The following is a 14,040-nucleotide window of genomic DNA, read 5'->3' as shown; positions in this document are numbered from 1 at the left end:
CTTTGCACAATAATTAAGCCTATGCATAAATGATACTAAAACTGAAAGCAAAGCTTTTTACCAAGTTGCAAGTTCTTGCTATTTTTACCTATTGGGAGCTACTGGGTATTACGGCATTTACTTAAGAATTACACCTTTCATATTTATATTACTGTTCATTTACATTTACAACGTCTTATTAAATAACGTATGCCAATATCCTAGGCTTGGTTTTTTGCTTCATTAGTCGAAGTGGCCTGAAGTTTCTTAGTTCTTATTGAGAATTAATGGCATACCTGCCACCACATACTGGAAGCTGAAAACACACATATAACCCTTCATAGCCACAAGATAAAACAAGGTGCAAGAAGGGAGAGAAATAAAGAACCTTTGAGGCTACATCTATACAATTTAATAAAATGCACCAGGAATCATTGTCTCTAAGACCAACCAGCACTACACAACTCAAATCTCCTACTCCTAAAAAGCTAACCACATCTCCTCTGACTGTTGGTAGTGCTTCCTGCTCTGCGGTAACCACTGAATATGCCTGAGCATTGTCTGCAAAAGTAGTGGGCTGGATCAAAACTGTGCCAGGGACAATACTAAGAATTTAACAGCACAGGCAATTCTGATTGGAGTGTTTCACCTAGGCCGAAGTCTCTTTAATTCACTACTACAGACACAGCCTTCAAATCTCTTCTGGGACTACAGTCTACAGTAGTCTGATGATTTTATGACCGCACATTGTTAAACTGAGGAGTATTATTGAGACTAATTCTGTTACTAATAACAATGGCCATAGCAGTCAGATCGAAGGTCCATCTTATACATAGGGAAGAGTATAAGAACAGGGCAAGTAAATAGTGATACTTCCCTGGTATACTCTCACAGCCTCCAGAGATTTGCAGCTCCTAAGATAGAAATGGTATCTTTATGTTTAGCAAGTCTTTGAATTTTGTTTCATTACTCTGCTAAAAGTTCCCTTTAAACCCATGTAAGCTTTTTAACACTCACAATGCCTCATGATGATGAATTCCATGGTTTTAACGACATGGTTTGTTAAATACCTCTTGCTTTATACTTTCCAAACTCTCTTAAGAGCTATGGGCATCCAAAAGTTCTTGCACTATTAGAGCTATGAAACACCACTCGCTACGTACCTTCTCCACTTGAGTCATGATTTTATACATTATCTCATATAGTGTAGCACTATGTTGATTTAAAATATTTACACTCGAAACCAATTCAATATTCGCTTTGCAATACACTTGTAAAAAGCATGCTTCAGGAATACTAGTAACACAATAGTTTCCAGTTACATGTAATTTCATTCAACATTCATTTTTTAATATTAATTTTTTACCTGGAGGCAATTTCCCTATATGCTCATCTCTCCATGTAATAATCCACTGCTTGCTCTCCCCTTCTAACAAAGCTCTGTAAAACACATAAAAAAGCATTCCATTAAAATATTGGGAAAAATAATTATAATATTAAACTTTCATAAGTCTTAAACTGAAACAATTACTCTGCAGTTGGGACAGATTCTGAGCATTTTTCACACCCCATATTTTTATTACAGGGAATGAGAAATCGTTAGCATCTTCCAGACTGTTAGTTTGCAGAGTCCAGTTCTTGAGAACAATGCGGTTATCTTATGGTAGGTGACAGAAGCAGACACAGTACAGTTTCATATAAAATCTTCCACATTAGTCAATATACTGCTTCCTGACATGGACAAGATCCACTCATTTCCACTATGGAATCATACAAGCTAGCAAATTTTTCCAGAATGATGATTTTATAACAGAGTTAGGAGAAAACAAAGCCAAACAAAACTTAACAGATATTCAGTAAAACTTTCTCAGAGAGACACATGGAGATGTTTTATAAAGAAAAGGCAAAACTGAAAAAAAAATATTTGCAAGCAAATAGCAGCTTTCCTGCTGGCAATATAGTATGAAAGGTGTTGTTGCAGTGAGATATATGAGGGAACTGTTACACTCAGGATTTCTAAGTTTCCTTCAATTTTCATTTGAAAAGGATGGAAGTATTACTTATACTGTCAGACACTGGCTAGTGTTGGAGAAAACAACTTACAGTATTGAAGTAACTATTCTTAGTTCCTATTCAATCTGAAATCAACACAACATATTTTTACAACAAAGGACTAGGAAAATTCTTTGTGGCAGAAACTGCTTGGTTTCTTTTAATGACATCTCTTCTGTCCCTTCTGTTTCTCAGCCTTCCATTCATTCTGGTTTTCTCAGTGACTCTCTTAATAGCTTCCATAGTTCCAGGAAGCCACCACTTCCACAGGATCATTGTGGTCAAGGCTTCCTCTTGCTGACCAACCAAGACATCATGTTAGCTCAGCAGCAATTTATCAGAAATGGACAGGACACCAATTTGCTTACCTTTACTTTATGGAAATAATATCACTACACTGCTTTGCTCCCTATACAGCATACACATACAAGAACCACGCTCCCTCAAGACCCATCTGACAGCAGCCCCAGGCTTGTTCCATCCCTGTATAAAGTTACTATCCTACATTTATCTCCTTTCTACAGTGGTAGAAAATACTCCAAAGGTACATTTCCCAGAGATTAGCACAACTGAAGGGCAGAACATTTTCAGGAGTAATTGCTCTGCATGAAGAATTTTCAAATAGGCACACAGCATACTTTTGTCCTGAGGGGCAGGGTGGAGGGAAGACTAAGCGCATTTTTTAGAATTACCAAACTACTCTTGAAAAAACCCAATAAAATTTTTGGCTTCTTTCATATACCAAATACAAAAAGTAGATATTTGGATGATCTTATTCAGTCCTTTAAAGATAGTTATCCAGTAAGACTGGATCTCAGAATTCCTGATAAATTCTCTGGAAATCTGTGTGCTTTCCTTCTCTCCTGCTGTCCTGTCTGACATAAAATATGTCTACCTTTTAAAAAAAAAAAAAAGATGAAAAAAAAAGAAAAAAAAAAGCAGTTTATCCCTTTTCTACTTTGGCAGGGCCACAAACTATGTTAAACTCCCCAAAAAGTGCTAAACTGCATTCTGGTGCAACAGCTTATAAATTCTGTGGCAGGTTCTGTCAATATGCACTGGAATGCTATAATCAGTACAGTAACTTTGGTGTTTTTATATTCATTTCTGCTAGTGAGATAACTGTTTCATCATTTCCAGTTTTGGAAATGCCAGATGTTTTGCACTGATAACATACAGCTGCAACATGAAAGTTGTTACGAGTAAAGCTGGAGGACTGTGATAGCCAAGGCTTCCGACTCCCTAGGGGGTAGTTGAAAGCAATTTAGGATTTTGGTGTAAACGTACTTGCTGGGCATTTCTGTCAACATGAACAATGCAGGCATTTTAAATGTCACCTCTAGATTTCACATTTCACGTGACTGATCACTTTTGACATTTTATGCTTCTTTTGGTTTCTGACTATCTCTAGGTTCAGTAGGACAATGCTACATCAGCAAAACACCATTAGTAATGTTTTCTTTGCAACCATGGATTTGCCCGATTCAGAAAAGCTAGGTTAGAACTACCTATCATATTTACAGGTTACTTGCTCCCTTAAAACAGACTCAGGCAGACACCTTTACTTCTCTTTTGTTAGTCAAATTCAACCCTAGGATAACCTTTATTAGGTAAAACCAAAATAAAAGCAATTTATCTTCCTCCATGTTAAGAGGAAGTTAGATCACTGCAACACATACAGAGAATGTTCCCAAGACCTCATGAAGCTGGTGAGTGCTAAACAAATTGTCCTGATAGATGTGCTAGAGAGGCTGGTGGTGACGTTGCAGAAACACATCAAGGAGCTGGCAATGAAAGCGTTAACCATGACGAAGGAAACTAGGAATGTGGGTAGTTTGACTAAGGATTTCTGGCTGCTGTTAAAACAACAGTTGTTCAGTTGCTGCAGCAACGTATGAAGTCACTAAAAATAAGTTCCAAGAGGTAACTGTATATGGCAAAGGGCAACAGCACACAAAAAAACTGGATCTGAAATATTACTACTGAAAATATGTTCTATTTGAAAATGAAAGGCAAAGCCTCATGAAACCTCTCTAAAACTGGACAGTGAATCAGTGTTTTACTCTACACAGTTCATAGTCTGTATTTTGTCAAGCTTATCAGATAAACAAGAAAATGTTAAACTGACTTTGGCTTAATAAATTAGCATGAGAAACTGCAGGGTAATATAGTGAGCACTGGCTTGGGAGCCAGCAAACTCAGGTTATGTTCCTCAGCTTACCATAGCTTCAGTTTATGCAAGTCATTTTGCCTCTGTTCCTTTGCATCCTTTCCCAATACTAATCATTTAAACCATATGCTCTTTGTGGTGAGGACTGCTTTTAATCTTAATTTAAAACTGCTTGAAGAATAGGGCGTTAATCTCAACTGTATGAACTCTTAAGTATTCACAGTAATAACAAAAAAATGTTCCTCCAAGCAGCACTCTTCTAAAAAAATAACCGTGTCAGCTACTTCCTGGAAATCGGCTCCCAATGACATATACCCACATTGTGTTAATACTTCGTTTACATGTTGCCAGAAAATACTCCAGCTGCACCTTTAACTCATCTCATTATTAATGTCATTTATCTAAAGTTAGCAGTGACATGCTAGTCATCCTGAAGCCCTGCAGCGTGCTGGATGACCACAGAAATATCTAGTCCATGAAAGCAGATGGATAAAACTGGTTGGGGTGGGGAGAGGGAAGTTACCAAAACCAAAAGGATGCAGTGCCAAGGTTATCATGGTCATTCACAGCAGCAATCACTGTGCTTCAACTACAGAAACCCAAAATCTCAGACAGGGGCAGTTAGCCACCAGGCTGTAAAAATGCATTCTATCTTGGGTATTTGGGAAGGAGTTGTAAAAAAAAAAACAAAAAACAAACAACAACAACAACAAAAAACCAAAAACGAACCTCTCCGGGAAGTGGAACAGAAGAAACATTTTTAGGGGTAAAGGCCACTCCACAACTTTTTTTTCCATCATGGGATGGGAGGACAAGGACTGTATGAAGAACAGCAGGTAAGTGACTCATGTTAAATTCCCTGGGTGCAGAAAACTCAGGATTTTCTCAAAATAAACCCAGGAATAGGACATACTGGATGGTACAAGTTGTAAACAGAAAATAATGAAACCAGCTGAAAAAGCTGTGGTGAATAGCTGAGGAAGCTTTAAAGCTGGTGATGATTTCTTGAGAGGAAGGCATAGAAAGGGTCAGAAGAAGTGCTGATGGAGGAAACCAACCGAAGGACGATTGGAAAGTATAAGTATGCCTGACAAATGTATTACGATATCCTGACAATGATCATGACCAAAAAAAAAAGAGGCAAAAAAAGCACAGGGTGGCAACCTAGAACAGAACATTTGCATGACACTAAGATTTCAAAGTAAAATCTTTTACCATTCAATAGCAACATATTTCAGAGGGGGCAGAAAAAGTACTTAACCTATGGCAGAGGCTCTGGGCAGCCTCTGCTATTGAACAGAAGCAGCTTCTGATAGCTGAGGAGAAAGGTTTGATAGTAATCCTGACCCTAGGCAGATTTTCTATCTCCTTTCAAAATTAAGAGATTCATCACTTCTCTCTGGAAATAAAACTTAAGCATATCTAGAAGTAGTTGCTGTTTTTCAGAGTTCCAGAACACGGAACAAAACTGCAAGACACTTGATAAATATTTACTTCAACACTGGTGAAAGGATTGAGAACGAAGATTCCCATGAGGTATAACTTCATAAAGCTACATAAGACATATGTTTCACTTCCTGAGTGAGCCATAGCTCCCAGAGCAGGAAGGGTAAGCAGAACCAGAGAGGAAGTACACTTGGTCTTTGGGGAAGGGTGTTCCTTGCAATAATGGCCCTTCTTGCCAGTCCAGGAGCAATGCTGACTAACAGAAAGAACTGGCTTTAAAATAGGACCTGTAGGAGTTGCAAAACAAAGAGAAAATATAGGGTGGGAGGTACAAAGAAAACTCCAAGAAGTAGACCACACCCTTAACCTATAAAGCCGAGAGGAGAGGAAGTGCCAAGGCCCTCATGGAAACATCTCAATTGAAAGTTCAGGATGTTGAATAAGTGTGAATAGGTGCCTTTCGTTTCCAGTATGCGTAAGCAAGGGTAAATGCCAGCATCCTTTGTGAAAAGAAACTGAAGCTGGCTTCATATGCCCTGGTTATCACAGATAAAAAGACCTGGGAGAGGAACAGGGTTAGAAAAAGTACCTAGATGAGCAGTCCAGAATTCTGTTACTAACTGGATCCACGCTGATTCCCTCCCACAGCAGTGTTGATAAAGGCATACGGTAGGGAAGGCATGATTTTCTTAAGTGAAGGGAGAATACAAAGAAAAGAGGAATCGGAAAAACTACATAAATGTAAAAACACAAATCAAAACAATCACTTTTCAGCTTCTGATATCTTAAAAGAATTTTGTTTGCAGGTATTAGATAGTCTGTTTGCTGATCTGTAGTAAGGCCTACTTTTCTGTTTTAATCTGTAAATTTTTTTCAAGTTTTTTTCATTTGTCTACTTAAGTCTGCCTTGTCAAGGGAATCAGTGCTACAAGTTGCATTCACTACAATCAGATGAAGAAACCCAACAGGTTAAGAAGCTTGTCAACTGGAAAACAAACGCTGCAGGTGATGCTGAATTGTTCTCCCATCATTAATGAGTGCAGGGAATCCTTGGACAAACCAATAATGCTCAGATAAGCAGTGAGATGACCTCTGGAGGAGTTCCAGAATTTAATAGGCTTACAAGGTTTTACAGAGCAGAAGCACTGACGGTTCACTTATTAACTAAGAGCATGACCAAACAACTAAATATCTGGGCATTATCATTCCCTCTTCTGGATGAATACTAATCATCAAAGCAATTCTGAAACTTCTGTCATTGTGAAAGTGCTAATCTAATTTTGCAGATGAATAAACCAAAAGAGAAAGTTTAAGTGACAACAATAAAAGTCAACATCAGAGCTAGGATTAGATTTAGAAGAATCCTATGTTTTAGCAAACTTAACAGAATTAACACACACAGATAAGGATCACAATTAGCTACCATTTCTAATGCTCCAGACACTACTGGCTTTCCAAGGATCACAAGGATCCTACTCCACCAACAAACATGCAGGAACTACTGTCACCAGTTGACTGCAAATTACTTGTCCCACATACTGCTTGTGATTTCATCTCATCCAGAAGCCAGCCTTGGTCTGTAACTCATAGCAGACAATTCTCAAGTCATCTTGAACAGATTGATTTTGCTCTTTGATGGACTACAGACATCCTTTGCTCACTAGTATGTTATCAAGCTCCTCAGAATTTACTCTTTCAAGCTCCTCATATTTTCAGTTATGCAACGACAGTTCAATTTCATATTTATTGCTTTAGTCTACACATTCCACCCATAATTCAGCTGGTGCCATCTTTATCCAGACTTAATGCTTACTGATTCATAGCAACATTACACACTTAGGACACAGCATTAACACTTTAGGACACAGAAGCATATATCAGATGTAACTGGTAATACCACTCTCTATTTACGCAGGTTGAATATGAATAATGCACACAATATAGACTTTACTATAAAGTAGCATCTCTCTCCAGTTTATAGAGTTCTGGTTTTGTTTTGTTTTTTTCCCTTTTGAATTGCTTGTATGCCATGTGCCAACTCATACATCATGATTCTCCAGACTGAAGAATTACTCTGGCTTTTCAATGGCTGGAGAGATATACAGTACTGAAGATTCATTAGTAGAGACGTTGTTTGCTGGTATCTCATACTTGATCCAAACATATTTCCATAACAAACCAAAGATGGAGAAAGCCAGGATTTAATCTGACTTTTCTGTTATCTTCCCACTATTCTACAACTGCAACAAGACTGGGGAACTCACTACTTGCATCAATGCTGCAGGTGGACACTAATCAACATATTTAAACAATGAAATGTGCCATGTAAGTTGACAGATGGCAACTACGCTGCCTCATGTTTTATTGATCGCAATTTAGGGATACTGGCTCCTCAGCTTGTAATCAAATATTGCATCAACAATTCACATCAATTCGATATCAACTTGACCAGCGCTAAGGAGGTTTCTTATATCAATACATTTGTACAAAGTTAATAAGCTTCCTGTGGATTATATCGGCTTCTCTAACATGTTGTTCTAGGGACAGAGGAACAGAATGAATTCCTACCAGAGCTAGTTTTGCTCGAGTGATCAAATTCCAGTCACCTCTGCCCACTGGCAATGCTCATCAGTGTTACTAATGAATAATGGCATTTTACTATTCTTACAGTGTTTCCCAGAGATCTTGGACAACTGTATTAGCAGCCTTCCGAAGGAGTGTTATCTTCCTTTCACAGACAGCACAGTCAAGCACAGAATGGCGTGGAGACCCATGTTGCAGAACAAGCCAACAGTGAGCTAAAAACTGATACTAAGGGTCCACTCACTCTGTTTAACAAACCGCAGTACAAACAGGAGTCTTGATCTAAGACTCTAAAAGTAGCTGTCTGTGTTTTAAATGCTGGAAAGAGGCTGAACAGGGCTCCCATATCTATAAAAAGGGATTTAAATTATCCTCCGATTAGACAATTGAGTGTGACGACAATTCTTACCTGTAGGTTTCAATTTCAAGGATGAGGCCTGCTTTCACCTGGAGTAGTTCTTGATAGTCCTTCAGGTAATCTGTGATTGACTGGGTCAGGAACTGCTTTTCTTCTTCTAGGGTGTCGATTATATTCTAAACAGAAATATTGATTTTTAGTTTTGAACCAACATAAAAACTAACAGAAAAATACCAAAGTTCAAAATGATCTAAATTTGAACATGCTCTGAAATACTAAATGGAAGATTAAATATCGAATAACTGTACACAACAGAAAAAGCAATGAAGATTTATGCAACAGAACACTAAGATTTGGATTAGACCAAGACAACCGATTCTCATGCTCTTGAAAAGAACACTGCTGAAAGCAAGTACTTTAATCACTGCTGTTACCTCTCACACGAAGGGCAAATTGCCATCTTCCGGAAAATAAGCCCTCCCTTGATAACTGAAAGGAGTTTGTTCAATACAGATGTGGAACTAAAAGTATCCGTGTTAGCTGTTCAGTGCGGTTCTTAATGGTTTCCTCACTGGGGATAGAATCCAGTAACCCAGATCAATCCTCCTCAGCCAGCAGATTGATGCTACCTGAAATGCTCCAAATTACACTTTGTTCTGGGGGCTGGGAAGACAGAAATTAAATCTCAGCAAAGGCCTGATCCTATTTTGTTCACATTACTCTGCACTATGCAAGGACACTGAACTGTCATTTACAGAGGAAAATCCCATACATGTTTACAGCACTGAAGAGGAACTCATGAGAGCATACTTTAGATTGTATCCTAACATATACTTTGCAATGCAAACTGGAAAAAAAAAATCAAGACAGTGATAGTCTAGTTTTAAAAAATTCAAAATATGTAATTTGTATGCAGGATGTGTTCAAGTATCACAGCATGAGCAATAGCATAAAAATGAAGATACAGCAGAGAACTCCCTAGATTATTTAATGCCAGTTTAAGAATTAAGAATATAAAGAGCTGGAATTTCAAACATTAATAGTTTTTTTTTTTAAAGTAAAAAGAAAGCTGCCTGTATCTTCATATATATGTGGGTATCTCTCTATAACATATATGTTAATCTATTTCTTCATTTGCACTTCTAGCTGTTGTTAAACAATCACTAATGTTTTCTTTGACATGACAAATTTGCCTACAGTCTTCAGTGTACCCTAAAACTCCCTTTCTATGGCAGAAAACAAATCATATCTGCATATCTGAAGGAGCACTATCAACCATCCAACAGCCTCATCCAGGCTGCAGTGGAGGTAACATCCTGTATGGTCACGCACAGCAGCCAGCAGAACCGCTGACCTTTAGCGGCTTTGAAGCAACAATCCTGTACAAGAACTGACACAACGGAAAATCCCAAGATGAGAAGCAAGAGAAGTGCCAGGCTCTGCTTTTAAAAGGAAAAGGCAAGAATGGACAGGGTGTGGACAGAACCAGAGCAGTCAGCAAAAGGAGCAAGAGACAAGAAAGAGTGGATCTCTATGGGACCAACCGCTAAAGGTGATAAGAGCTCCGAGACAAAACAGGAAGAAATTCAGGTGTTTTTTGCCTCCCTGATTAAACAGAGACTAACCTATACATGTGCACACATACATTAAAAAGAGCTTCACAACGCACAGGTCTTGCTTCAGTGCCAGAAGAATCTATACACGGAGCCTCTACACTGGACTACGGAGTGTGCGGAGATCGACAGAGGATATTCACACCTATCTAAAGGCATAGGAACCCGAGTCCCTCACCCCCAAGTTCCGCAGTCTGGGTTTGACAAGGCACCTAGATTCTACTGACTGGATTTGGACAGCACTTGGGATCCAACAGTTTGAGTTAAATGCAGTGTCCTAATGATTACCATAAGGGGCCACAGAACTCAGCCAGCTGCGCAGCAGTTCCAAAGGAATTCATTCCAACAGGAGCAGACATTGTATAGACTGGATGGCAGACAGCCACCCATCTAGCCCTCCCTCCACTCACTGATACTTAAACATAAAGCAGAAGACAAATGGTCGTAAGTCCTGTTTCCAAGCATAAACCACTTTGGCAACGTTCAGGAGATTACCAGCTGACAAACTTCCCTTTTTGCAAAAGGCAACCTGTATTGTTGCAGCTGTGTTTGCTTCACACAGGACTTTCTCGGAAGGATTTGCTTCTCAACCACATCAAACCCATGCCCCCCAGATCCCAGCGAAGTCCTTCTAGAACGGAGTAACTGAATAGAAGTGATTTTCTGACCCTTCAGATGTTCCTTTCCAGGCAGCAGGGGGAAATTTTAGAAGGGCAGTAGGGGGAAAAGAATTTACTTGGACTGTCCAAGCTGCACCTACGCAGGGAATAAAAAGAGGTTTCCGGGCTCCAGCCCTTTCCAGCTGGGACTATTTACCGATCCCATAGCTCATTCAGCAGCTCAGCAGGGGAGGAACAGACACTCTGCCCTTAGCTGGCTAGAAATTGGTACACAAAAAACCACAGACGACATATTGATATTATACATTCATTTGACAAGATGTTTTTTTCTTCTCTGGAGCTTGTAATATTGACGCAGGAACGGATCCTAAACCCACCATGTTACTGAAACAGTTCTGCCTCCTTTCAGAGCAGCAAGATGAGCCATGGCCATTTTTACATCCCAAAAAATACAGGGCTTTCTCAAATCCCTGAGAGTTTTTGCATTACTGTCACAGCACAGGACACAGCTAAAATTATGGAAGTAAGAGCCCTACTGAGTTCATCCCTTTAGCACCCAGGACCAGCGAAAATTTTCCAAAGTCTGATTTACAGCTTGCCTGGTTCAGCTGGATTATAACTCCAGATACATATTCCTATTTAACCTTGCTGAAAGCTCTAGTGAGGATAAGGACAGCGCAGGAGGCAAAGAAGGACATATAAGGCGACTGGATGATATATGGAAAATATGAATAAATCTAATTGTCATTGCAGCTGCAATGAACAATAATCACTTGGCTTAAATCTGTACATACTGATCATTTCTGTGTGACACTTTACAGTAAATAAGCATGGAATAGATGCTCTTTAAAGAGTAGTTTAAAATCCATGCTGAACATACTTTCACCAAGAAAAGAAACAACGAGGAAGGAAAAAAAGCTTTAATCACAAGAACAAAACCTGAAACAGCTGCTTCTACACACTCGGTAATTTTTCTTCCTGTGAGCAAGATATTTTATTTCTCATGTACAGTAGACTGGCCACTGGGAAATGCCTTTCTCATTAGAAACCAGACATTTTAGATATTAAACCCTTCAGCAGTTATAAACCTTATGATATAATTCACACCAGAATTTAAATATTATCTAGATATATATTCAAAGGTAAGACAGCTCACATGGTTTTAGGTTGGCTATCAAAGCACTTTTTTTCCCCTCATATTACGAAGATTTGAAGCTATTGTTCCTGTAAAATCCAAAGCATGCCAAATGCTCGTGGGAGTTAAACAGAAGTTTGTTATGTTGGTATCAAAACAACAAATCCATTTTTGAGCGCTGAATCAGGCATGCACTGAGTTTGATTATCTGACTTCTACAATGGGTTGCTCTGTCTCTGCTTGCTCTTCTGAATAAAATTCTTCAAAAATACAACCAGATACAGAGACAACACACTGGTATAAAAACACCTTGCTGAGTTGAAAGAAAGAGTTAGGTATCTGAACACATCCATTCTAACCGGCGTTAGAAGAAAAACTTGTAGCATGGATAGTAAGCTATCCAAAATGCTCTTCCTAAAATAACACCGTATTTAAAGGTTTTCAATTTGAGCAATGATGACTGAAGAGCAATTAAATTTTCATTATAAATCCCTAGTAACAAATATAGACAGCAAGGAGGGCATATTTTGGAAATCAAAGTAACTTTAAATATTTATGTACATTTATATAAACTTATACTCCTTACAAAACGGGGAAAAAATGAAGAGGTTTTTTTTCTTCTTCACATTTTCACCTGGTTTGACTGATGGATAGATTTAATTAATGAGGGATTTCCATATACCAACTTCTTCTAAAGCTTTGGAAACATTTACATGCAAGATTGGAAGAATGAATTGTCCTGTCTTAAGTGAAAAAAAAAAATTGATTTAAAAGTTAAAAGCCTTTCTGATTACTTCTTACATACCTAATCTGTCTCAGTTCACAGCATCTGCAAACTATGCAACTTGCAAACAATCTAGCAACGTACAAAAACCAGACACCCAGCACCAGGTCCCAGTCCCTTCCCAGCTGCCAGCATCTCCATAATCTACCGCGGCTGCTGGACACAACATGGTCATCAGCACACATGGTGCAGACAAACACCGGGCTCCAGCAGCGTGTTAATAAAAGGTCTAACGATGAACAAAAGAAATGTTGCTCTCAGGAAATCGATCGATGGTCTGGATGATCTAATAGATGCTTTCCACTCTGAATTTGATGAGCTGATACTTTGCTGTTCCGGCATTTGCTCATCTGTTGACACGAACAGGGCGATTATATGTGCCACCAAACGTTATTCTGAGAGCAAGCAAATTGTCAGCTACAAATGCTGTTTAACAACATCCACCTTGAACAGATACCAGCCACCTACATCATTAAAGTTTTATTTCAAAAAATTCCCACTCTGCTCGCTGCCTGTAGCCCAGTAACAAATCTTCCTGCTTTCAAACAACTAGAAGTTTTCTTAACCATGCTGAGGCCCGCAAACTCTTCTCTAGGCAGGTGTGAGGCAGGAAAAAAATTCAGATAATTTCTCTGATTGCGACAGGTCAACCTCAAGTCTCAGGCTAGAAGGGAAGCTTCGTGTCCCATCACACAGGGACTTGGTTCATCTGCTCCCAGGGACTGCACCACGTCCCACGCGCTCATACCAACCTGAGCAGGAGCCCTGGCAAGCCTGCGTGCCAGCTCCACGCTCTTGGGTCCCTGCTGAGGGCAGGTTGGGAAGGGAGCACCTGTCACCAGGAAGGTGTCCTCAGGGGCACCGTCTCCCTTCTGATCCCCACTCTTTGCACCTAGCTCTCCCCCTAGCTCACCCAGAAAAGGGCTCAGCAGCACCAAGCTCTTGCTGGGCCACGTCCTCTTCCAGCCTGGGGAAATCCTACTGCAGGGGGCAAAGTGGGGTGAGCAGACCCCACGCAGAGCCAGAGGGAGCCTTCTAAGGGGTTCGGGCAGTTCTCGGAGCAGAGGGGACAGCAGGGATGGGAGTTAGTCTAAGGGAGGGAGTGCCAGTCATGGGAAATCGGGATCATATCTCACGAGGGGACAGAACTAAAGGGAAAAAGAGTGGGAGGGCGGAAGGAGACTCAGACGGGCATCAAAACCAGCAGCTGAGGGCGGGAAGGAAGCAGCCCGGTAGAGGCCGGGGACCAGAGGGACACGCACCTGGTACTCCTCCAGCTCGGCGCCGTGGCGGTCCTGCA

The 14,040-nt window shown here is 39.9% G+C and overlaps 1 protein-coding gene across 1 annotated transcript in view; it reads right to left on the bottom strand.

Annotated features, from left to right (window-relative positions):
- The window catches only part of SYNM (synemin, intermediate filament protein), a gene marked incomplete at its 5' end in the record, with an annotated part of 17,976 nt that extends 3,941 nt beyond the window's left edge, over positions 1 to 14,035 (bottom strand). Inside the window, 3 exons of the mRNA XM_010075732.1 lie at positions 1,346 to 1,419; positions 8,640 to 8,764; positions 14,003 to 14,035. Coding sequence (XP_010074034.1) covers positions 1,346 to 1,419; positions 8,640 to 8,764; positions 14,003 to 14,035 — 232 coding nt within the window. The remainder of the gene's footprint in view (positions 1 to 1,345; positions 1,420 to 8,639; positions 8,765 to 14,002) is intronic.
- Between the last annotated feature and the right edge of the window lie 5 nt (positions 14,036 to 14,040).

Source organism: Pterocles gutturalis, unplaced genomic scaffold (assembly GCF_000699245.1).
Source record: "Pterocles gutturalis isolate BGI_N339 unplaced genomic scaffold, ASM69924v1 scaffold47402, whole genome shotgun sequence".
Taxonomy (NCBI): Eukaryota; Metazoa; Chordata; class Aves; order Pterocliformes; family Pteroclidae; genus Pterocles; species Pterocles gutturalis.
The sequence above is the reverse complement of the archived record's forward strand: the minus strand, read 5'-3'. Positions and strand labels throughout refer to the sequence as shown.